This window comes from Ruditapes philippinarum, unplaced genomic scaffold (genome assembly GCF_026571515.1).
Source record: "Ruditapes philippinarum isolate M1 unplaced genomic scaffold, ASM2657151v2 ctg1097_1_1_1_1, whole genome shotgun sequence".
NCBI classification, from domain to species: Eukaryota; Metazoa; Mollusca; class Bivalvia; order Venerida; family Veneridae; genus Ruditapes; species Ruditapes philippinarum.
Window position 1 is genome coordinate 49,287 of NW_026859753.1, and position 26,470 is coordinate 75,756.

At 31.4% G+C, this 26,470-nt stretch overlaps 1 protein-coding gene across 2 annotated transcripts; it reads left to right on the forward strand.

Moving 5' to 3' along the window:
• The first annotated feature begins 1,271 nt into the window (after positions 1-1,271).
• LOC132757795 (uncharacterized) lies at positions 1,272-24,102 on the forward strand. Of its 2 annotated transcripts, none has more exons than XM_060749183.1 (3): positions 1,272-1,584; positions 21,736-22,141; positions 22,579-24,102. In XM_060749183.1, the coding sequence occupies exons 2-3, from the start codon at positions 21,775-21,777 to the stop codon at positions 23,112-23,114; spliced, it is 903 nt and encodes a 300-aa protein (XP_060605166.1). In that variant the 5' UTR covers positions 1,272-1,584; positions 21,736-21,774; the 3' UTR covers positions 23,115-24,102. The 2 variants fall into 2 exon arrangements, with proteins under 2 accessions (XP_060605166.1, XP_060605167.1); XM_060749184.1 differs by lacking the exon at positions 1,272-1,584 and adding an exon at positions 17,677-17,879.
• Positions 24,103-26,470: the final 2,368 nt, after the last annotated feature.

The window sequence follows — 26,470 nt, forward strand, 5'->3', positions numbered from 1 at the left end:
AATTTTAAAAACATGATTAAGACGTAATTGCTTATTTCTGTTTTCTACATTTAATAAAGACATAATAGCAAGAATAACATTATTGACACTATCTCTAGGTCCCACACCTTGTATAAATCTAACAATTTTATTTTGACAAATTTGAAGCTTACATTCAAAATACTTGTTCAGACTCGGGTACCAAGAAGAACATGCATAATCGAAGTGACACTGTATTAATGATGAGCATAAATATTTTCTAGTCCTAAAATCTAAAACATTTGGTTGCCTACACAAAAACTTAAGACGTGAATTCACCTTTGTGAGAATACTATTAACAATAGATTCACCTGACAAAGAATCATCAGTATTTAAACCTAGATATTTGACAGATTTTGTGGTTTCAATAGTATGTCCATTACAAACAATTTTAAACTCTTTAACTTTTTTCAGTTTACATTTTGAGCCAAAAGTAAGGCATTCAGTCTTTCCTAGATGAAGTGACAATTTGTTATCTACAAGCAAAGATGAACAAGAACAAGTGTTTGTCCAAGTTTTTGAGAAATAATACTTGGATTTTTGTGAGCAAAAAAATTGCTCTGTCATCAGCATACAGAATAAGCTTACATTCTTGATCTATACTAATTCTCATGTCATTTACATAGCACAACAATAAAAGAGGACCCAGGATGCTACCCTGGGGAACACTACATGTAACAGGCATATAATCTGATAAAATATTATCAACACTAACAGTTTCTTTTCTACCTTTAAGATAAGACATAAACCAGTCAGTATTAGAGATGCCCATCAATTTCAGTTTTCCACATAAAATATCATGGTCAACAGTATCAAATGCTTTTTGTAGATCTAACATTATCATGCCTGAGTATGAACCTCTGAATGAAGTATTCACAAATTAATAACAGAGGGAGATAGGGGTTAACTTTCTAACTTAAATTCGGTTTCATTATCTCGCATAAACAGACTCAATAAAAACGAGTTTGCAATTTTCATTTAATAGTGTTGTTTCCGAGGAATAACTCCTTTTCCATTTTTATACATCAATTTTGTGTCAAATAATTATATGTGTGGTAAAACAGTTTTAAACTTTCTGCACCTACATTAAAAAATATATATTGCAGGACAGAGATACACACCTATGTACAGGTTAAAAAATAGTATAAAGTACGAAGTTATGATGACTACATAACAGGATAAATGTAAATGACAAATGCGTCCTCTAGTTTCATATTTACTAACATTTTAAGTGAAATTGCTTGTGGTGACAGCATACATATACATACATATCAAGCGAATATTATCACGGAAAATAGTGTAATTAGGTACGAGAGTAAAAAGTTTGTGTTTGAAATGAAAACAAAAGTGTCTCCATTTCTTATAGAAAAGGATCGAGGGGACACTAAACTTGACTGACTTTATATGTAGATAGTTTACTGATGGACAACATGTAAATTATTTGATGTTTTCTTGCAGGATAAAATATACCCGTCCATTGATGACTGATGTGACCAATTAGACTTGTCTAACTTGCTAGTGCAAATGTTAACCAAAACATTCATTTTGTTGGAAATTATTGATACGGTAAGATTTAGTTACTTTCTTGATTTCGCTTCTTTTTTTACTCTTTTATAATTTTACTAACTTAAAAGGAGAACAGAATATATAAAACACTCCACATACATCTTCCTTAAAAACACAAACAGAAAAAATAGTAATAAGTAAATATAGAATGTTACCTCTACGTCAAATATTATTACGCTCGCACATAATAATTTATCAAAATATTCCAAATTACATTAACATAATTATATAAACTATTACAATCGTTATACCATATATATTAATTTAAAATAATAAAAATATTAAATATAAATCGTTCTAAACCATATTGCATACATATCGAAACAGGTAGTATATACCCGTGCGAGCTATTCCATATACTGTCAAGGATTAAACTCAATGTCGACAAAATATCCTAATGGTCTCTTATAAAACAATTGAAAGCAGCGTCTCATTTCGAAATTGTACATTAAGTCACTTATAATAATGAAATTAAAAATGAATTATGGTCTAATCATTTGCATAAATCATATGGAATAAAGCTTGTTATTTCTCATTAGTATAATTGTGACAGTTTGGACTTTTTTTCCTTTTTTTAAATTTCTCTCATACGTTTTAACCGGACAGACATGTATTTTATCCATTCGAACATTCAAATGATTGATCAAATCCAATCAATCTTTAGAAGTGTTAAAGAGGATATCCACAAAGTATAATGCTAATATAATGAATAAAATACATGTATATAGATAGATAACATGTGAATTGCGACATTACAATAAGCAACGTGCTTTATAACGTGTCGAAGTCATGCCTTAATACTGATGATGAAGTAGGAGGACCTCAGGTGCCCTTTCGCATTATTAGATAGTAAAATTACCGATGTCCCGTAAGGGTTGTGCTGGATAGCTGCCTCACATGAAAGTATCTAAAATCCCTGGTGGGATATGAACCCACAAAGGTGCGGGGCAAGTGATTTTAAGTCATTAAAGTTATTCGTTTTGAAGATCATTTCTTATTTATATGGCATTTTATGAAGAGTCAATGAAACTTATTTGAACATTAACTGTATTAACAAGTATAATCATTTTGATATTGCTAGTACTAGTTTGTTGCGTTTTAACGTTGTATGTTTGTAAATATTACTGTGCTGTAGATATTGTGTTTGACATAAAATGAAATAAAATAATGTTCGTTTTGACATTTAGATAAATTGGTCATTAAAGAGTGAAATTTCCGGAATTGCAATTCGAACCAATAAACCAGTCGCCTACTTAGCAACTAGTTGTTAAGCTTAACATACAGAATTACATTTTAAACTAGATAATTTTCCTGAATGAAACGAAATGAAAGTGTTTAAACCTGACCTTTCAAGAAATGAAAAATAAATAATCTAATATACAGCTGTTCAAATATTCATTTATCTGAAATGAATCAAAATTATGATAATAAAAACGTTTTATTATTTTTTTTTCAATGGTGCAATTAAATGTTTTTCTTTATGTTCAAACTCCATCATCATTTGCACCTAAAGTGTTCTAGAAATTGTAATTAGTTGAGAAATATTGAATTTTAAAATATAACGCTGTCTCATCAACATATATGAATTAAATTAATATTTTTTCATTCAATCTACATTTAAAACAACGCATTTCAACAATAACTCTTGAAAAAAAAATCGATTAATAAGATTGCCTGAGAGATGTTTTTTCAAACAGACTGATGCACTAAGATAAACTGTTAAATATACATATGTTAGAATATAAACTTAAAAACCCTCTGTATAATGAATAAACTTCATTTTATGAAAGAAGCAATGCGTTTCTAAAAACGATAAAGTGAATTGATTGTAAAAACACTTTGAAAATCACAAGGTAAGATCATAAATAGAACTTCATAACCTTTTAAAAGTTTTCATTTTATTAAGGTTCGCCAATTGTTTTCTTGTTTAGGACACATACATTCTTAAACTTTGGGACTTCCACATTTAAACACAATGTTAAATACGGCGTTATCATGAACCTTCAATTGTGACATCATCAATCACAAATGCGGCGTATGTCAGAGTATAGAAAGGTGTGCCTTAACGAGAACATGGGGAACTAACAATGGGATTTGAAGGGCAGAGTTACCGCTGCATATCACAGATAAAATGTCAACAGGTTAAAAAACAGGCAACATATCCTAATGGTGATTCAACATTATATTGGAAACATCCAGCTAGAAAATGCCAAATAGCTAAAAATAGCTAAAGCTAAAAATACCATTTACACAAAAATAATGATTTGCTAAACGATCTTCAAGGATCGGAAATATAACATCTCTGATTGAATGTACGGGTTAACTTTTTGCAGCCTCCACACGGCACAAACAACGTTGATGTGACGATAAAATAGAGTAAACATGAATCCCTAAAGAAAGTCCAAAACGGCCAAAATAGAAATTGCTGCAGAGCCTGTTCATGAACGGCACTGTCAATTGCAAACGAAACCATGTTCATACTTAACAGAAGCGGTGCCTTGAATAGACTAGATCAAAGGAATTCTCCAGTGTTTCAATTTTGACGTGTTGGGCGACATTAAAGGTTTCCATTTTTGATTCTCATTGATTAAAAATTAAAAAATCTGCTTTTGGAACTAACAAATAGAATAGAATATAATACAGTCATTATTAAACATATAAAACAATATCTACTATATCAAATTAAATACACAATGCTCTCGATAAGCAAACAAGTATTCAAAATTCTACAGAAAGTAGACAAATTATCATAATGAAATAATTTAGTGTTTTATGAATCAGTATGTTATGTTGTAAACATACAAATTTATATATTACATAAGAAAGAACATCATGTCAAGATAATACACACGTAAGGGAAAACTTCAATTTCGTTGATATCACATAATTGGCAGAGGCGTTCCAGTCTTGCCAACCTGTCTCGGTCAATTCTTAACTTTTGAGGATATATACAAAATTTTGTACGACATATACTTTTAAATTCATAAGATAACAAATTATGATACTTCTCTTACGAAAGCTAGTTTGTTTTAAATCAGCAAACCATTCTTGATTAAAACAATCTATAACTTTGTTTGAAAATCGGTTTAGAGGTTTTTACTTCAAATCTTCATACTCATTTTAAACATGCTATGCCCAGTTTTGTTAATTATTTTTCTTGTTTTTTGTTGTTGTTTTGTTGTTGTTGTTGTTGTTGTTTTTTTCTTTTAGCTTACACTATTCTAAAACCTTTTAAAATGATAGTATCTGTATTCATTTTTCTGAAACAAATACTTAATGATATGAAAATATATAATGACATGAACATAGATATTGACCTATGATTAATAACGTCCAAGTTAAACATATACATGTACATTTTTATATTAGTCCGTGATAACTCATTTTCATTAAAATGCAACATAAAACATGAGTTTTAGTTTTGACTGAGTTCTTTTTCACAAAATATGATAAAGAAGATCAACAAGGAAGTAATACATATTGTTTGGAGAATCGACGCTAAACGTTGATTATATCTGATCAAGAACAAACTGGCAAAGTAAGGTGTACTCTATAACAGCAGAGTCATGCAAATTAAAGCATCTTGATATTTAATCGCAATGAAGACCATATTTAATCAATTTCTTAAGTGTCCCGCACTCAATTGAAATTTCTTTAATCTGATTGAAAACACCCACGCATATCTTTAAGTTCTGATAAATTTGAGAAAAAATATAATTAATTGGATAGAAACTCAAGAGAGCAGTAACAATATAATTGGAAAATGTTCCCAGCTCCTGTTGTTGCATTGTTGTTTTTTTTCTTTTGAATTTTAAAATCACAACATAACACAAATGTAAAGGTTGTAGTCTGAGTATTAAAGACCATGATTAGTTGACAACCGAAACAACTGCCAAAGTCCGCATGCAATGGTTTAAAAAAAATTGAAGTAACCTCCTTAGATATGTTTACACGGCGGTACTCATGGAACCTTTCGTTTCATTCATTTAACAGATAATGAATACTTTATTATCAGATAAGACACACTATAATGTACTTCATGGTCTTTATAATGATGAAATTAAGCACTTCAAAATATTTCCATCAATTGGAATAAACAAAGGGAACTACATTGTACTTGTCATCCTTATAATATTTTAGACGATGTTATATTTTAAGATGACCTTTGATGTCGTACTTTCACTATATATTATTTGTATGTCGATGACATTCCTTCATCACTTAAATAAAAGAGAAGTCGCCATGCATATAAATATGAACATAAAGTCACGAATCTTACAAACTGAAATTTGGAAATGAATAAAGCTATAACCGGAGTAGCTTAACTTAAATAATTAGAACTGTTTGTAGATGCCCATTATATGCAACTTGGCTGATGAAGTACGAAACAGATTGCATATAAAGTTTTGGTACTCTAAAAATAAAACTAGACTTAATGGGTAATGATACGAACTTTTTGGACTGTGAAAATGAAAATGAAGCTAAATTGATTAGATTGGTTCCAATAATAATTTCTATTTGGAAAATCACTTGGTGCAAACGTTGAAAGTACATTGGTGATATTTTATGCGGTGTGAAATAAATTGTTTTATTCTACACAATACTATTGATATAACCTGATGGTTGATGTATCAGCTATATTTCAATTTCTTTTCAATTCACCGATATTTATGTGAACTCACTTGAACTACATGAACTAAAGCCTTTCCTTTAACAACTTTTTTCTTGCAACATCACGATATTCACGATGAATTTGAACATTCTGATTTTACTTATCCATTGAATTTGTTATTACATTTGTCTCATATTGTCAAATACACAACAAGAATGACATTGATTTAATTGTCTTTCACTATGTATAATAAACACCATTTAAAGAATGATTAATATAATTTTAGATAAAAAAATGGCGAGGCAGGTTTATCATCTGTTATGTCTGAAGTATTCCGTATTGTCTTGTTACTGAAAACGTTTCTTTTTTACACCGATGATAATCAGATACTAGATTGCCTCACTAACTAACACACAAGATTTAAAGATAAGCAAATAACTATCTTTTGATTAATGGCAAGTGTTGACAGTTGTGGACACTTTTTGATGATTTTGGATGTTAGATATTTATTTATTATGCTCCCCGAAAAATTTCGGGGGAGCATATAGTCGTCGGGTTGTCCGTCCGTCGGTCAGTCCATCAGTCCGTCCGTCCGTACGTCCCGAATTCGTGTCCTGCCCATAACTTTGTTATTTGAAGTCGGATTTTAAAACTATTTCAAAGAAATGATCACCATATTGAGACGACGTGTCGCGCGCAACATTTGGGTCGCTACCTTGAAGGTCAAGGTCACAGCATGACCTTGCAGCAAAATCGTGTCCGGTCCATAACTTCATTATTTGAAGTCGGATTTTTAAAAAAATATTTCACAGAAATGATCACCATATTGAGACTATGTGTCGCGCGCAACATTTGGGTCGCTACCTTGAAGGCCAAGGTCACAGCATGACCTTGCAGCTAAATCGTGTCCGGCCCATTACTTTGTTATTTGAAGTCGGATTTTAAAACTTTTTCACAGAAATGATCACCATATTGAGACGACGTGTCGCGCGCAACATTTGGGTCGCTACCTTGAAGGTCAAGGTCACAGCATGATCTTGCACCAAAATCGTGTCCGGTCCATAACTTCATTATTTGAAGTCGGATTTTAAAATATTTCACAGAAATGATCACCATATTGAGACGACGTGTCGCGCGCAACATTTGGGTCTCTACCTTGAAGATCAAGGTCACAGCATTACCTTGCAGCAAAATCGTGTCCGGTCCATTACTTTGTTATTTGAAGTCGGATTTTAAAAATATTTCACAGAAATGATCACCATATTGAGACTATGTGTCGAGCGCAACATGTGGGTCGCTTCCTTGAAGGTCAAGGTCACAGCATGACCTGGCAGCAAAATCGTGTCCGGTCCATAACTTCGCTATTTGAAGTTGGATTTAAAAAGTATTTCACAGAAATGATCACCATATTGAGACGACGTGTCCCGCGCAACATTTGGGTCGCTACCTTGAAGGTCAAGGTCACAGCATGACCTTGCAGCAAAATTGTGTCCGGCACATAACTTCATTATTTGAAGTCGGGTTTTACAACTATTTCACAGAAATGATCACCACAATGAGACATTGTGTCGCGCGCAATATTTGGGTCGCTACCTTAAAGGTCAAGGTCACAGCATGACCTTGCAGCAAAATCATGTCCGGCGCATAACTTCGTTATTTGAAGTCGGATTTTACAACTATTTCACAAAAATGACCCCCATATTGAGACAATGTGTCGTGAACAATATTTGGGTTGTTTTTACACTTTGAACTTTGTCTGTGACATAACTCTGACACAACAAGAGGTATACCTTCCTGTGTCCAAAACCTTTTCGGGGAGCATCACCCGGTTCAACCGGCTCTTGTTTATATTTATTTAAGTAATTTAAGTTTACAATAGAAAATATATCTCGTTAATCAGATAATTATCTGATATTTTCTCAACTTGTTGGTAAGATAGTTATTATTAAGTAAGATAGATAATAACTTGACTAATAAGTATTTCAGTGTTGGCAAAAATACGCAACAATACTTCTATTTCCTTTTGAGAGTTGAGTTTTAAACTTTATATGACTAATTAGCTAAGTATTAGTGTTCTTTATTCATGTATGTCTTGAAATAGATAAAGTAACTAAATCAATAGATTTCATTCATGTTCTGGCTTGAACGCAACGCAGTCGGGGCATTGTTCTGTATAAAACGCGAACTCTCTGTACTAAGTATTAATTCCATTAGAGGAATTAACAAATTAATCTGGTTTGTGATTTGACATTTCTGTCTCATACGCGAGGTATCTTACCCTTATATTCACTTTATTGATTTAAGACTCAATCAATGCAATCGAGTAATGTGGCAATTGCCTTTTGTTGTTATTGTTCTTTTTGTTGTTGTCTTTCTGTCATATTTTTGTATGTAATATTACTGAAGTTAATCTAACTTAAAAATATGAAAATCTGGAAACAAAGTGATCCCTCGGAAGCATTAATAACAACAAAATTACATAAGAATTGCAGACTCGGTTTGATTGAGTCTGTACATGAGGGATAATGAATAAGTGCAACATCCCTCATGTCCCCTAGTACCGGCTTGAGCGGTACTCAATTCTCAACACTTAATAGTGCTGGCATCAATGATCCCGAAGGACCAGAAAAATATAACAACACTGAAGTGAATTACGGGGCAACTTTTTACAGCTGCCACACGGCACTTGACACCTGCTGTTGTGAAGTATAAAAATCTGGAAACAAAGTGATCCCTCGGAAGCATTAATAACAACAAAATTACGTAAAAATTGCAGACTCGGTTTGATTGAGTCTGTACATGAGGGATAATGAATAAGTGCAACACGTGTTTTAAGAAAAATAATGAATAGTTCTTGTTATTAATTCCTGTCATAAGTGTACAACAGCAGATGTCATGTACTGTGTACCAGCTGTAAGAAGTTGTCCCGTATATCATTTCAGTGTTATTATTTTTTTCTTGTCCTTCGGGATCAATGATGATTCCAGCACGCAACTGTTGAAAATTGAATACAGCTTAAGCCGGTCATGTGGGGGTGGGGAGGGGGCGGGCGTTAGAGTTGTAAGAATTGTTGCATGTTTTCATTATCTGTCATGAATAGTCTCAATCAAATCGAATCTGCAGTTTTCATAATTATTGTTTTCGGTGCTTCTGCAGTGTTTTTTCTTATTAAATAGTCTCTTGATTTTGGATAGATTTATTGCTAAATTTTAAATGGCTAATACGGGAAGTAAAAAAAAGCAGATGTAGGTCCGGACTTTTTTGACAATTGCATAATTTTAAAGAAAATTCCGATTAGGAAGAGTGCATTTGCAGGCCTCTGTATTATATGGTAAAATAATACTGTTCTGATAGATCACCCTTTGTCCAGATTTATTTTCTATTTCTCGTATAATGATATGCCACTGTTCATCTTCAAATATTTTATGCCCTAAAGTACGAAACAAAACTCTTTTTGCAATAATTAATATATAAATATTTTAATGAACTTGCAAGGTATCTGGTCGAATAATAAACGAAGGATGTTTACAACACAATTACACAAGTTAATTGGAACATTCTTCAAGAATGCAATAAAACCTTTTTCTTGGTTTAGACTTTAGTCTGTTAATTACATCAATGTAAAATTGCACCTCTCAGAGCATTTAGGAAAACTGCTTGATTTCAAGAGTTATTGGTACAATTTGTTGCTTTTGATGTGTTTTTAAGTCGTAAATATACAATTTAAAGACGCCTTAACTTGTAGTTTCTACAAGTTTATTTAATTTCTGGCAAATTTAAAATGCATTTTTTTCATTTTAAACATTTTATAGATACATATAATTGAACGATTGATTAGCGGCTGCATTTACAAATTTACAAGTTTGAATTTACTTCTAACTTATGGTTATTTAATCAAAACTCTCAGCAAATTCTTGAAATGTATCTTACACTATTATACTAGTTTAATAATAAAAAAATCTCTGGCACATTAATGATTCGCCGCTGTAACATCCAGTGTAGAAAAGTTGTATTAGTTACTCTGTGACAAGAAAAAAAAAGAAAAAAGAACAAAAGTACATATCCAGATGTCAGATCATTTATACGTTATACAAATTACTACGTAGATGTAGAAAAAATAGTTCTTTAAAGTAGCTTTAAACATTTTGTTTTATGTCGTCATCAATTTTTTCTGGTATTCTTTTAAAATGGTTCAACCCTGTACTGGGGGGGGGGGGGGGGGGGAGTGACCGATGTTGCATTTTGGTTTTTGTCTCATAATCAATTCAAACCAATTTGCAACTCTGCAATTTTCATATATTGATTCAATTGTTTTAATTGGCCGCCGATTTCCAGATATCAATATGTAACATTGAATTAAATATTTTCCTGAATAACAACTAACAAGGAATAACTATTTTTACCACGAGGGATCGACTCCACCTCTTATACTTATACCATTAATGCAATTTCAATGAAATTTTACACAAAAGCTTGTCCGGACTACTCAAAAACTACTGGTGCAATATCTTCCAAACTTTACAGGAATGATCACTACCAAGTTTTGTTGTGTACATCATCGGCTTCTCATCGTTTAATGATTTTATCGGAGTTATGGTCTTTAATTTTTTTAATTTTAAAGTTCGAACTACTCCTCTCACACCACTTATGCTATTTCAATGAAACTTTACATGATTGATTGGTAGATCAAGTACTTGCCTATTATACACAAGTTATACGCTTTTACGATTTTTGGCCGAGTTATTGCCCGAATTAAAAAGGTGTTTTTTTGTGTTACCAGCTACATAGTTTGTCAGTTCTTTTCCTCAGAAACTACTGGTGCAATTTCATCAAAACTTAAGGGAATGATAAATACCATGTCTAAGTTTGCATCTCATCAACATTTTGAGGTTCATTGATTTTTGTCAGGTTTTGGCCCTTTAATTATTTTAATTTTTAAATCTGTCCGGACTATTCCTGTTATACTACAAATGAAATTTCAATGAAACTTTACAGGATTGCTCGGTAGCTCAAGTTCTTGTGCATATAATACAGGTTTTTAGGTTGGGTGATTTTTGGCCGAGTTATGGCTATCATGAGGCGACATATGTGATCACTGATCGCCCTTGTTACAACAACAAAAGGCTGAGTTATGTTTAAATAAAATTTTCACACGCAACTTTTCATTCAGTGTTCATTTAGTGATATCGTATCCCTTATTTATTATGTCACAATTTCGATTTTCCATCTTTTTAATTTGTTTTTGAAATGTTTTTACAAAAACACACAAAAAACACCATTTAATAAGAGCTTGCATTGAAGAAAACGGCATGAATTTAGCACCATAGGATGAGTACATTTAAGAAATGACCATTAATATGTCAACGCGCTCCTGTATGCCATTTACTACAGGTCTTTTATCCCCTTAATTGTTTGTAAGCTACTTAACTTAAATCATAATGGCTCAAATATATATCATGTTGTTCCTTTTTGTCAGAAAGTAGAATTTATAACACTATTTTCAGCAAAACATATCAAGCAATAAATACGATGTTTATTTTTTCATTACGTCATAACATAATCATAGGCATCTTTATTGGAAAAAAAAATTTCGATAATCTTCTCTTAGTAGTATATAACTTTTGACATTGCTGTCCTAGCCAATTATGCCTTTAAATATAAAGATATAAAATACATTTGTATATGTATATCTGATGTAGAGTCATTTCTTCAACGCTAAAAACTAGTTTTCTTTTTTTAAATTTTCTTAACAAAGATAACGTGTCCAGTATTAAATTAGTCGGGCGTGCTATCTTCTCTGACAGCTGTTAAAACTATATCACGTATCAATCTCAATTAAGTCAATGGATTCTAAAATCATCGTTAAATACGACTTTCGTTTGAATAGAACTGCGAATTTTTTCTAAATTCAAAGTTTTACCATTTTCCTGCTTAAATATAGATTTCTGCTTAATAAGCCAGTGCTAAAGGGGAGGGGGCTCAATCAGACATAGCCTATAACATTTTCACTTTTCTCCTTTTTCGGCGCTCTTTAGGGATTTTGTTTTTCTTTATTTTCAAGTATTTCTCAGTAGAAAAATCCTCCTTATTGATGAACAATGGTATATATTCCTTAAAGAAATACTCAGTTGTGAAAGAAATATTGTTCGCCATTCTCGGAGAAACTGATCACTCATTTTAACTTTCAACGCATTGATATCAATAACATTTGCAGCATAATTACAAACTAAAATGATCAATGAAAGACTTCGTTCTTCTAGCCCACGCATCAAGAATTTAAATGACTTGTGAGTGTTGTATTTTCAAAGAATGAACGAACGTGAAAATAGGAACTCTTCCTTTAACTTTTAATAGATAACCTTAATTTATTAACATTGAAAATAAATAGTTTTGAGCTATCAAGTAAAGCAGATTTTATTCAAGAGTTAATGTTTATTTTTTAATCTGTTGTTTTAAAACATCTTAAATTGCAATGTTTGAACCTAGGTACATTTTTTGAAAAAGCATATATACCATCGTTCATCAATCAGTGCCTTGAAATAGAGAAATTTATTATGAGCGACAGTTATTTACAATAAAAGAGTTATAAGGTTAAAATTACCAAATATTCATTTTCTGTATAAGTCTTTTACTGTATCATTTGTTTTAGTAAAAAATCGGGCTTTGGGTAATTATAAAATAGATGGGAATGAATAAATATGTTAGTTTAATATATCTAATCACTTCAATACCTCAACTGTTACAGAGGCAGCAGAGTGTTTTTGGATTTGATTGGAACACGCAAGTTTCATCATTTTTATGTCATTATTTCATGTTTTGTAATGTAACAAGTCACGTCTTCTCCTGTAATTTAACGTGCTCATGTTTTAATTTACTACAACAACGTGTAAACAGTAACTATAGTAAGTATAGTAATCTTTATTTTTTTGTTTACATGTTTGTAAATTAAATATTAACTTCCTTCCATTCCTCCATTTCTTTCTTATTTCACAAATAAATATACATCATTTTATAATTCTTTGTTATTTCTATACAAAACATATACAATGAATACACAAGAAATTATTGGATGATTTTTACAGTATCTGCATGGATGTTGTAGTTGTTCATAAAAAAGCAAAATGTTCGGAAAAACAAGTTTTAACAACATTAGCGTTGGCCCTTCCCACGTTATCTCAATGATAGTAAAAAGATGTGCATCAATTTTGTTGTATTTGAAATACAAAAAAGGTACATATAAGCAATAATTTTGATATCACTGCTACACCCACCCTGGCTTTTTCTGTTATACTTTAGTGTTTATTATGCAAAATAGAGAGAAATAAGAATCCTTAAAGAAATCCCAACACGGCAAAATTGAAAATGTTGCAGGCTCGGTTTGATTGAGCCTGTACATTGACGGTATTTGTAAGTGCAAACTACCGTCCACGCCCCCTAGGACCGGCTTAAGCAGTATTCAACAATTTAACATGGACTAGTAAAATTTGGAATTTTGAAACATCCGCAGATGTGTTTATAGCGTAAGTTTGATATGTTCTTAACAGATTGTCATTTGTCTTTCGGTATTGATCAGTCCCAAATAGTTTTTCGGGTGCCGATTGCAAACACGAAACTACGACAACAACGACACTGTGTGTCATGTTTTCGACCTTTAGCGTTTGTTCTCGCCTTGTTACCAAGAAAACTTGTCCATTCAGTATGTCATTAATCAGTCACTATAATAAAATAATGGATATCTTTTCAAAATAAATCAATTTACCGACTTAAAGAAATGACGTATTTGTATAAACGCTATGGCAATGAATGTCATACAATTTCAATAATGTCATGTTAATTTCAAAGCTTCATTGAAGATTCGTGATATCAACTCAATTATCCTAGTTACGTCTACTTTATCTTATTGTTGTTCTCCAACGCATCAAAGGGATGTAAAATGCGATGGGGGATTTATTATAATCAGTGAATGGAAAATTAAATTGAAAGTAAGGCATGGCATAGATTATTTTGACCTTGACTATAGTTTAGGGTGTTAAGGGTGAGTGTACGTTAAACAAAAATGATGGGTAAACCAAAATTATCAGCAAGCAATAACTTTGGTTTATATTTCCCACATTATTGTTATGTAGTTTTAAGATCAATACAACCAATCAAATACAATGCAAATTCATTTGATGTTTGTGTAATATAATTGATTTGATTTCTGACAAAACTTATACATTATAATTGTTTTAAAAGATAATGAATTTGCCTTAAAAATATTCTTTTGCAAATGTAGTTTCCCTTAGTTCTATTATTGACCTCTGTTTATGTGGGATTTACTAAACTGTAGAAATCTTAATGAAACATGTGTAGAAGTTTAGTGAATGGAACGCAAGAGCTTATAGCATTTTCCTCTCATTTTTAACGTTATCTAGATGAGGTAAAATTAAACTACATGTACATGTTTTATGAATATATACGTTTTAAACTGTATAAAATTACATCACTGCTGCCTACAGTTTACAAAACTTTTGTTTGAACTTAGAAAAAGAATAATTCCTAATTTCCGTTTTGAAAGAAATATATTGGTTTATTTATTTTTGAGCAAATGGTGCAACAGATGCTTGTAAACGGCTAAAACCCACCAACCTACTAAAGTAGTAGTATAATATATTGTTCCGGAACATTTTATTTTATAGGTAGGTTAAGCATTTTATGTTAAAAATTCTTCGAAAACCGACCAAAAGATTGTGCAAACAACATGATTTTACCATTATTAAACTTTATAAAATTTTACAAAAAAAAATATTGCACAAGTTATTACAGTTTTAAACCCTTAAATCAGATAGCTTAAAATTCAACATCAAATGACACACTGATGTCTTTAGAACTGATGGGACTGGAAATATTTTTCAAGATTTACGTACCATTCGATTATTTCCGATATTCGTTTAATCCATTTTCTCAGAATAGTTGATTTAAATGTGATTATTTTAATTGTGAAAAAAAGCAAAAAATGAAAAAGCGTTTAAATGCTTTTAACTCAGATAATTAGGCACATTTTTTTAAATTCATTTCTGAGTTTATTTTATTTTTCTTTATTTTCTTTTGCATATGTTTCCGTTTTTAAGTGTCCCGATTAATCTTTATAAGAATTTTGAATTTCATGCTTTTAAGCATTCCTTTTAACCTTGGGACTATCAGATTTTCTCTTATCATAGAAATATTTATTTTGGTGTGATTGTTTGACATTTCTGATTTAATTTTATGAAATCTGTATCTCACCATTATTGAAAAGTGACTCTTCACGCTTAATATTATAATGCCGCTCGATTTATTATTTTTCATATAATTAAGTTCTTGGACATAGTAAAAATAGCATGTTTAGCCGCCTTTATTATAACACTCTATATCATAGCAAATATATGTTTATAAAACTAGAAAGTCCAATATTATATTGCAAACTTGGTGTCGTAATTATGTTTATTCACGGCCAATATTATATTGCGTATAAGTTATAATTATAGTATATGAAACGAGATAGTTACGAGGATATAACACTGGCTGGGGCGACATCGAGGGGTGTTTTTGCTAAAGAAATGTCTGGGCCGTTATGTGATAAAAATAATAAAATAAATAAATAAAAACAATAAATATACATTGTATAGTACCTATAATTATAAATTACTGAGCAAAACTTGTATTTAATGTTGAATTCTGCATAAGCCGCTGCTAGGGGGCTTTGATGGTAACTTGCACTTTCCGGTAACGTCCATGAACAGGCTTAATCAAACCGTGCCTGCAATATTTTCAATTTTGTCGTGTTGGGCTTTCTTTAGGTATTCTGTTTTTCTCTATTTTTTCACGAAGAATAATGCGGTTAAAACAAAGAGATACAGTTTAAATTTGATATTTGTTCAATTAATCAAAAGGTACCTCTTATAAAAACGGTCATACCATTTACAGTACAAAATTCAACAGAGACGGAAAGTTTTCTTCATTTACAAAGATTGTCGGACTCTATGATTGACTGGGAACCAGTCAAACTGCTTTACTTTACACAAAATTTTGACATTACAATAAAGAGATTTTACAGCATTTAACATTTTTGTTGAAAAAAATATATGTTATAACTTCTTCCACAGCACATTTCTATTGACTGAATTTCCTGAATTGAAAGCTTTTCGAAAGTCAATAAAACCATCTTCTCTCTGCCTCACATAGATTAAGCTCATTTAAATCTGAATTTCACCATGGCCTTTAAACGTTTTAGCATAATTCAAACATTTTATATATATATTTGCTTGGATCAATCTAACACTGTATCAATATTATTTTGTGTTTTCATATCTTGCTCAATATGAGCAATAAGTTTATTATCTTGCTGTAATGTTTCGTGATTTACCATGAGTTCAGGCGGTATTGATTTCAAACTGCGGTTTAGGTAGGGCTTTTAAACAATAATTTAAAAATTGGAAGAATAACATTCAATCCATCATATTGCTGTAAAATTTGCTATTTGTTTTGTTCACGTCAAATTGCTTTAATCCATTTTACAGCAGCGAGGATTTATACACGATGATTTGTCACGTGGCATTACTAACGTCATTAGATAAACCAATATTTAACGATCTTGAACAGAAAACAAAAGTATGCCTTTCAATTGGTATCACTTTTCATGTGGGATGTAGCTTAAACCATGCCCTTTAAACCATTATGCAACAAAAAAGTACGAAGGCATGTTATTGTCACTAAAGCGAAATGGTAATAACTAAAAGGTGTTGCACATTTATAAACAAATAAAAAGGAAAATTCAAACTAGTGGTGAGATTTTTTTTTATTTAACTTTGCATGATAAAAAAGAATCGTGATTGAAACAAATTGATAACGAAATGTGGATAACCATTCTACTCATTGATATATCTGCTCCACAGATAGTTAGTTTCTTACACTTACCGCTAGTTCAAATTCTTCTTCTTAAACTTTGTAAAAAAATACAAACAATTCCAATTAGGGATCAAATAGCTTAAAGAAATGTATGATACTATTCAAAAAGATATATATCTGTTTTAGAGCGTTGTTTTTTTAGCTCAATATTATGGAGCTCAGATGATATAAGTTAATTAATAACAAAGCTTTTGAATGGCATACCGTGTAATATTACATAAAAATCCTGGTATTTTGGATTCCGCGACGAACGATGCATGCGCATGCATATTAATACGAACGGCGCTACAGTGTATTGTTATGAAGTTAAGCAAGCTTCCGGTCTTCTTTTAAATATTCGATAGTGTTAGAACAAAGTACAGCTCTCCAAATATCACAGACATTTACAAGTGAGCATCAAAGTTATTTCTTTTCATTCAACGATGGCTCTAAAAGTACACCGTAACTTAGAAATTGTTGACGTAATTGAATTTTCATAATTGATTGGTCATTCTGTTAGTCGTGTACACACTTAGCTGAATTTAACAGTATTAATAGACCAGTAAATATTTGCTACAATGGTCATTTAGTATAACTAAGGCTGACTGATCAGGCCAAACTGCTGCCGCAAAACGTAGAGCTTAATGTCGCTTTATTGGAGAAACACTTCTCACTGTAGCGGATTATATTTGTATTATAATTCTGATCGTATTAAAATTTGTCAAATATTGGAATTCAGCCGTACGTGCTGTGTTTATAATTAAGCGATTATTTTCTGGTAAGAAAACTATATTAATTTTATTATATGATTTTTGTTGTTAATATCTTTAATATTTTTTTCACCTGTCTTGTTTTAAGATCTAAATGACAATAAAATAAATGCAATAATTTTGTTCAAGTGATTAGTTTAATTGTAAAAAACATAAAAAGAAAAACATTTGAAGTTTAAATAAAAAGTAAGATCTATTATCAAGACAAGGCAATTGTTAACAAATAGATACATTAGCATATTTGCAATTTTCAAAACACACAAAAAAAAATCGTGGGGTGAGGGGCGGAGTATAAACTGTAGTTCTTACTTCGATTAATGAAACGATCATTCTTATTATGCAAGGAAATATTTAGAATATGCCTTTAATTATATTCTTTCCAACCATTTATATTATAGACATGTATAATGTAATGTTGATGTGATAATAATATGTAAAGCAGTCATATAATATTATCCAAACGTTCAGTACGTGTATAAATACCAGGTATATAATACATACACGTTTATTGAATCAAATGTTTTATGATTCAATGAAAATAAGACATTATATGTTCATCTTTTTAACTGCAATAGTTATATGAGTGGACTAAACATGCAAAAATATATATCAGTTCAAACACAATACATATTGCTCCCATAAGGTAAGAAAATGTTATATGCTGTCTGTATATTGTATGGTAAAATGATATAATATAAGTATGTTATTTATACTATTAGAATTAGTACATTATTTATAATAGAGCATAACATCAATGTCATTAAAAACGGCAATAAATCAAACTATACATGAAAATAACTGACTCATAAGCGTAATATATCATAGTGTGTGTTCACGTGTAATGGTTAATCACATAGTAGTGCTTAATTAGTGGCCTCTAGAGCTGTTTAAAACGCTTAAAAACACTTGATATGTAGGTCAAAGAATTGATATGTAGGTCACTGTTAATTGTTTAGTGAGGAGAAAAATAGGATAAATAACGTGGGTTTCGCATATTGAGGTTCTCTTGTTTTGAGTTACATGTTCCAGTAGTATTTATTGACCACATGTGCTTGTTGTGGACAACATCCATAAAATATGAATACTTAACATTGAGCATCTTCAGTATGAATGCTTTAATGTCTTTTATAAATGTATAACTGTTTATCGTGTTTTACCGATTTAAACCTAGTACATTTTGTAATGATATGTTTCCTCTAAAGACTAAAGTTATTAAATATAGCTCATTTTTTTCAAAACAAAATGAAATAAAATAAATATAAAATACGTGATTTATAAACGTAATGATAGTTCTCTCTGTTAAATCTAAATATCATAGTATATGACTGAATATGCTATTGTTAACTCTGTAGTGAATGTCGCTATGTTTAAAGTGATGTGACCCCACTGCAGATGTTTGCAAATTTGTATTTCCACCATATCATGCTTAATTGATGAATTATTTTTTAAGTCTAAACGGGGCGTGGCCTGTTGCTTGAATTTACTACTACCATCCATAAACAGACTCGATCAAACCGAGCTTTTAGTGCCATTCTTGGTTGTATTTAATAATTCCGTTCTCCCTATTTTGTTTAAGACACGATGTTTATTTTTGTTGTTATTGTATTTTTATACAGAGAGATTCGGCCTCTGTAGATATTTGCCATGTGTTAATTATATTTTTTCCTTCTGAAATCAGTTATTAAAATTATAATCCCGCAAAAATTCACTTGTAAAATGTAACCGCGCCCCGTGCTCGGTAATACCAATTACTGATGCAATGTTTTAAAATATACAGTAACACAAGAGCTATGTTTAGGCATTATAAATATTTACCGTAGTACAACCTTACGTATCTAAGCATGACTTAATAAGTTAACAATATCATTGCTTAAAATTCGCTAAACAATAGGATTAAAGGCGGTGTATTTGATCCGCCAGTAAGAAGATTACTGCATTGTTAATCTTAAGTAACCAAACAAAGCTCGAACGTTCTAGATTTAATAACAGAAATTACCCCAATTCTGACGAAACCTAATAAAAGTAGTTCATAATTTTTATGTTATGAAACAATTTATTACAAAAAGAGATGAGGTGATTGTGTCTATATTTATAAGATATCATATGTGATAAGATTTTGTTACTATACCCTTTTATTATCTAGCTTAATATAAAGACATATATGTCTACCTTGAATTTTGCATTGTCCACCATTTACCGTCTCGCTTTTTAAAGATTTTAATGATTATGTTGATGTATGCATATAAATAATATTTGATAAATGTTGGCCTTTATGAAACATTATATAAAAAATAAACAATATAAGAAAGTTGGCAATCTACGTCTTAACGATTATGCTTGAAAAAAGCTCATGTTAATTTTATGTCGATGAATTTTATACTGACTATATACATGTATATAAGGGCTTTTAAAATGCGATGTGAACGTTAAAATATTGTGCTCTGTATAATTTAAGAGAATATAAATCAGAACACACGGTGATTTTATAGGTTTTTATGTGAAAGGTGAAATGGCGGATGAAGTTTAAGGTCATGTTGGTATTGTAAAGGTCAACAGAAGTATAAGACTTTGTTCATTGCTGGTTGTAATAGTAATGTATCTACCTGGCTGCTATCAAAACAATTATATTTGCTTTGCATTTTCTTCAAACATTGTTTATATAAAAAAAAAATAAAATCCGAAAACTTATTACCCTAAAGTCAATGCAACGGTGGAGAAAGTTACACTGTCACCGTAAAATCATAAAATAAGTTGATTAACGGCTTAAACATGACCTTTAGGTTTTTAACATATGCCTTGCATTAAGCATGCTTTTTAATCTGTTCCGTATAACATGTTTTTATGGGCTACAAAATGTGCTACAAAACGGCGTACCGGTATATGGCATAAACAGCATTAAACCATAGTGTAGAGTAAGAAAAAAGAAACCAAATTAAAAGTATCTTTAACTTAGTGTACTAACATTCTTGATGGCCTACTAGCTGGACGTTAACTAAGGCCACTAAGGTCAAGTGATGACGAAATGTAAAATGAATTTGCATTTGTGTGAAATAAATTACTTCAATTTATAACTTTTGATTGATCTAACTCTATTAAAGCGACACCAGTGCTCGGCATTTCACCTTTTAGCGAACTATTTGACCGCTTCTTAATTATTTGTCGAAATTGAGCGCGTGGTTTGGTGTAAGGCACGAGTCTAGCTACTTTATTTGAAATCTTTTCTAAATTAACCGAGCATACTTAAATTAGACACTTTTATTTAGATAGACGCCCTTTATAATCTGTAGTGGCTCTTTCGGGTAAGATAAACTACTCTGACTTAGATATTTGCACTTGAGAGCAGGTCAAATTGACATGCTGTTAAAGGAATGACCCTTACGATGACCATTATCTAACAAAAACAAATACTAAAGAACGCTAGTGTTTCCGTTTCCTAATTAATGTAGTTTATCAACTGCCGCTACTAATTTCGGTTGGATATTCCATATTTCATTGTAAGTCTCTAGTCTTTCGAACACAGTCAACTAAATTCGTAACGTTTTGGATTCATTCAAATAGTATTTCATTTCTACAGCAACTGACCATTGATCACACTGGTGTGTATATAATTTAAGAAGAAATGGTTGAAATAATATAGTTGGTGATTTAGATAAAAACGTGAAGGATAGTATTTATTATCTTACTATAGAAATATATAACGGACTTATTTCTCGATAGATCAAAAGTGGAAGTGCCTTTAAAAACCAAGTTATTTATAGAAAAAAAGTAACAGACACTGTGATGTTTAGTCATTAGAATGTTGGCAAGAAAGAATTATTGAGCAATCTCTGAAAGTCTTAAAAGTTGTATAATTGTGTTTTTCAGATTCGAGGATGTCAAGATAATTGTCGAAGGTGAAACAGAATGACGCACAGGTTCTTCAGACTAGTCCCTTGTCTTGTGCTTATATTTGTCTTCAACGACCAGACTGTTAGTTTTGAACAACCTTCATGGCGGAACATGGACAAATTAAGACGGTCCAATTGTACAACTTGTAAAGAGAGTCTCGTGATGAACGTGCAAGAAGTACTCCCGCGTCTGACACTTATCAAACAGCGTATCCTGAATGCCATTGGACGAAATCCGATGCCTATAAATAGTTTATCCAATCAAATTAAGCCTTTTAAGATAAGACACGCCACGGATGTACAAGAAATACCAATGACACAGAGGCCCCCAAAGCGTATTGGATATCGTCTTAATGAGATTATAAGTTATTCAAAACCTGTTTGTAAGTACACCAAATTGTCCAGTATTCAAAATAGATAAGGTTGTTGTTCTTTATATATAATACATGTAACATAGAAATTAAACAACTGCTTTTCCGATAGAAAGTTTTTATATAGCAACAATTACATACAGAAGTTGCTAAAAGTTTGTTTCTCGCATCTAATATGTGTGTATATATATATATATATATATATATATATATATATATATATATATATATATATATATATATATATATATATATATATATATATATATATATATATATATATATATATATATATGCACTCCTTCGTGGCATTATTTACAAACTAATAAAATACGTATTGCATTACTTAAATTAACGACTTTCTTTTTTAGGGTTTTGTTGTTATATTGCATTTTAAAATAAAGAGAATTTTCCTTTTTGTAAAAAAGCGTTTTATTTCATCATTTCAGACAACGATCGAGGAGGAGATGTGTTGGAATTCAGTTTACACAGTAATAAACACTTTGAAAACGAGGAGGCACTTGGAGCGTCTTTGTTACTTTATGTCGATAGACGACGAAAAATTCGAAAAGGCGGAAAAGGAAAGAAAATTATATTAAGAGTGTCCCAGTTAAACGCAAACAATAATACGTGGGAATATTTGGCAGTGTTACAGACGAGAGTCAAAAAGAGACGATGGAAGCGAATAAGTTTACCAGTGAAATCTGCCCAACAACTTTTAGACTCCGACAAGAAGTCATTAGATCTAAAAATAGAATGTATAGGATGTGGTCGTTTAGTGGATTTAGTATTGAACAAAAGCTCTGGGACAAATATAGATATGTTAGATGCTTTCAAAGCTGAAAAGGGTAGTGATAAATTAAGAAGTGGAAAAAATTACAGAAAACGAAGACACAAACAGAGAAAGCAGCAAAAACTTTTGAAAAGAAGACAGAAAAACAGCGGTACTCCAATCTTAGTCATAAGTACACGTGTAGAAGTTTGACGGCGGCATTTATTACGTGTATGAATTCATAACGCCAATACGTGATGATGTATTATTTATTTACGAGTTGTCCTTGTGTTGTCCCTACGTGGAAAAAGACCATCATTTGATTCAAAAACCACTATATAGTTAGTGGGGTTCCTTTTTCAAGGAACTCCACTGAGTCCAAAAAGCCTGAAAATATAAAACTTGAAATCCTAGCATATAACAAGGGATCACTTAAATTTGAAAAATCTGCAAAATATACAAAGAGTTGAATTGTAAAAGTTTTTTGTACGATTATAATTCCGCGATTAACGAGAAACGTTGCAACGCTTTTTTTATGTTTTTTTTTGCCCAGTGAAAACACATTTTCTGGGAAAGCGGAGAGGGAGAATAATCTAAAAGTTTGCACAGAAACAATTGGTCTAGGCTTAATGTAAGGGTACACGCGTCTCGAAAAACATTTCAAATCCCTTCATGTCAAAAAGTATAAGTGGAGTCCTTCTAACTTTTAATTCTAATCGCAAAATGTTTTGCCTTGAGTATCTATTATTGACATGATTGTTTGTTCGGGTTGGTTGGTTGTCAAGTGGCACAAAGGTTATACGGCGACTTTTCAGCTTTACAGGAGAAGGAAGACTTCGGGAACACCTCCGTTAATTATTTTAAAACACGAGCAGGCAACTAAGGTGAACTAACAGCGCTCCATAAGCCAGCTGGACATATTCTCTACATGAAAGAAGTCCCTGGTTGGATTTGAACCCACACTAATCTGTCTCATTGAATCTTATCTTACAAATTATATTAATTAGTTGCATGTATTTTCTTCATACGTGACTCTAAACATTAGTTCTGTGTGTTAATTATTTAAGCACAAACAAAAATCTATTTCTTTTCATAAATGATACAGATATACACTACAAATATAATTTGTTTTTGTTCGTTTAAATAAGCTGACCAAAATCATTCAAATTATGTACAAGTAATTGATTATGTAAGAAAATAAATTTTGTTTTTTCTTGATGTATTTGTTATTTTATTTGTATCAATTGTCAAATAGTGTTTGTCATTCACTGATCTTCGTGATAGAGATGAGACTCATCGGCTCATAAACACAAAGGCGAAAATTTGGTTGAAGTTATACTACGTATACGGATGGACAGGTTGCTCGGTAAATTGAAATCAAAACGGGACCAGAACATTGAATATTTAAAACATTGAATATTTAAATCAATGTATGCAACTTATTTAATCTTAAAAAACTTAAACCTTGTTATATTTGTAAGTAAATGTAGTGTCCGTTTATGAGCTTTCCAAGAAAATATGTACAGTAAACTCGCCCTTTTCGAACCAGTTCCTATACTTTTGTTGAATTACGTTGATAGACCAAATGGTCGGAAATGATTTATCTAATTCTGCTCATAGTGACACAATGCCGTTAGCTTTTCCCTTTTTTTCAAAACAATTTAAATAGTCATATTCACTGGGTGAAGTATCATATTCACAGGTTGAACTGGATTTTCCCAATCTGAAAATAGGTTGATATACATATTAAATGTCCATACATCGTAGACTATCAATTACGCGCGCGCATAAAAATATTGTTGCGTTTTATTCTTTGTGTATAGGTTAGTGTTTATTAGTAAGCATTTACAAGATTATATTGGTCAAGAACGGGGCAACCCTTTCCCGCTCTTTTTATATGACAGGTAGTATAATTACTGAGATACACTTGTAGATCTCCTCTGTGGTTGACCAGTGCCTTCTACATCCACTGCTTGTACAAGCAAATCTGGACCTGATTTCGGGCTTTGGTCTGATGTTACACATGTGCAAGACATTTTCGTTCTGACAACTTTCATAGGTATGTGCCGGTTTCAGTATTGCATCTGAGATGTCTTTAGAAAGGGGGTCGAACGTTTAGCGGTGCGAAAATTCTTTAAGCGAGGTGAAATCATGCGATACGGAATAATGGCCATGAAAGTCGGCATGAGCATTTTCCCCCAAATATTTGTTGTATATTGTGATTTCTTGAAGAATAGCATTGTGCATGCTGATCAGAACTTAACATTTTGCATGATCGTCAAAATAAGATATAAAGTAATGAGGAAGTTATTGAGGTATTTTTGTGCTGCAAAATCAACCGTCAACCTGGTATGCACATACAAACGAATACAGTATCAGTAGTTTTAAAACGAGTATTCGATTAGTTAAAGTCCCAACATGCTTAATTTTGATAACAAAACGATATAGAAGAGTAGTTTTCCGCATCCTTCCGAAAATGTATACAATTTTTCTTACTGCAAGCCTAATAATTGGTCTTATTGGAGAGGTCATCAGACCTCTCCACAGTGTTCAGACTGATTGCTGGCGGCATCCATTTTTGCGTATCTGATTGTAGTGAATGAATCTCATTTATAGCGTATACTAATTAGGAGCAGTCTACAAAAATTGTTTTGCGCATGCTCCGTTTCAAAATACGACTTAACTTAAACGAAAAATTAACATCGAAGTGAACAAATCGGCACGTAGAAAAATCGGAAAATATCATTTACGTCACTTAGCGCTACGTGGATGTTTCATTCTGTTTTAAACATTTAAATTGTATAAATTAATTACCGTATTGTTTCTTAATAGCGTTTTACTATTTCATATTCCGATAAATAGTAACAATGAACATAACAGGTAAAATATCACCATGCACTATAATATGACCGAGTGAACCGTGTACCGAAATGTTGCTGCTCCTTAAACTTTTTAACCGGTACGACTAAATAACGCAACGGAGATTTTTTGGCGCAAATGACGCAAATTTTACTCAAGATTTTCGTCAAATATTAATTGTGGTTGGAGGCATGCAGCTTTACATACTGTTTATTCAAATCAAATGATACTAACATTTTTTATGTAAATCTGGGACTTAGAATACTTTATGCCTGTTTTTGAAAATGTAGAGGAAATATTTCCATATACTTACCAAAATATAACCGAAAATTTGCTTATTTAATTTTACAAGAAACTTTTATTTTGATACTTCTTTTAATATATATACATGTGCATATTATTTTAAATTTAGTTTGATGACATAACATAAATTATTCCCTTTGTAGAAAAAGTATCCCTTAAGCGACAAGAAAAAAGTCCATTTCTCCGGCATATAATCTTTCAAAACATTTAAAAAAAATGAAGTGTAAAACAAACTTTCATTATGATACTGTATTCAATGTATAAAATAAATTCTATTTTGTTAAATAATTGTAATTTATAACCATTCATTGTGTCTTTTATGCAAAAATATCCCCAAATATTTTCGAATTAAACAAATCTCCTACAGCAGCAAAAAGACCTCTCACATCCTTCTTTTTAAAGAAGCA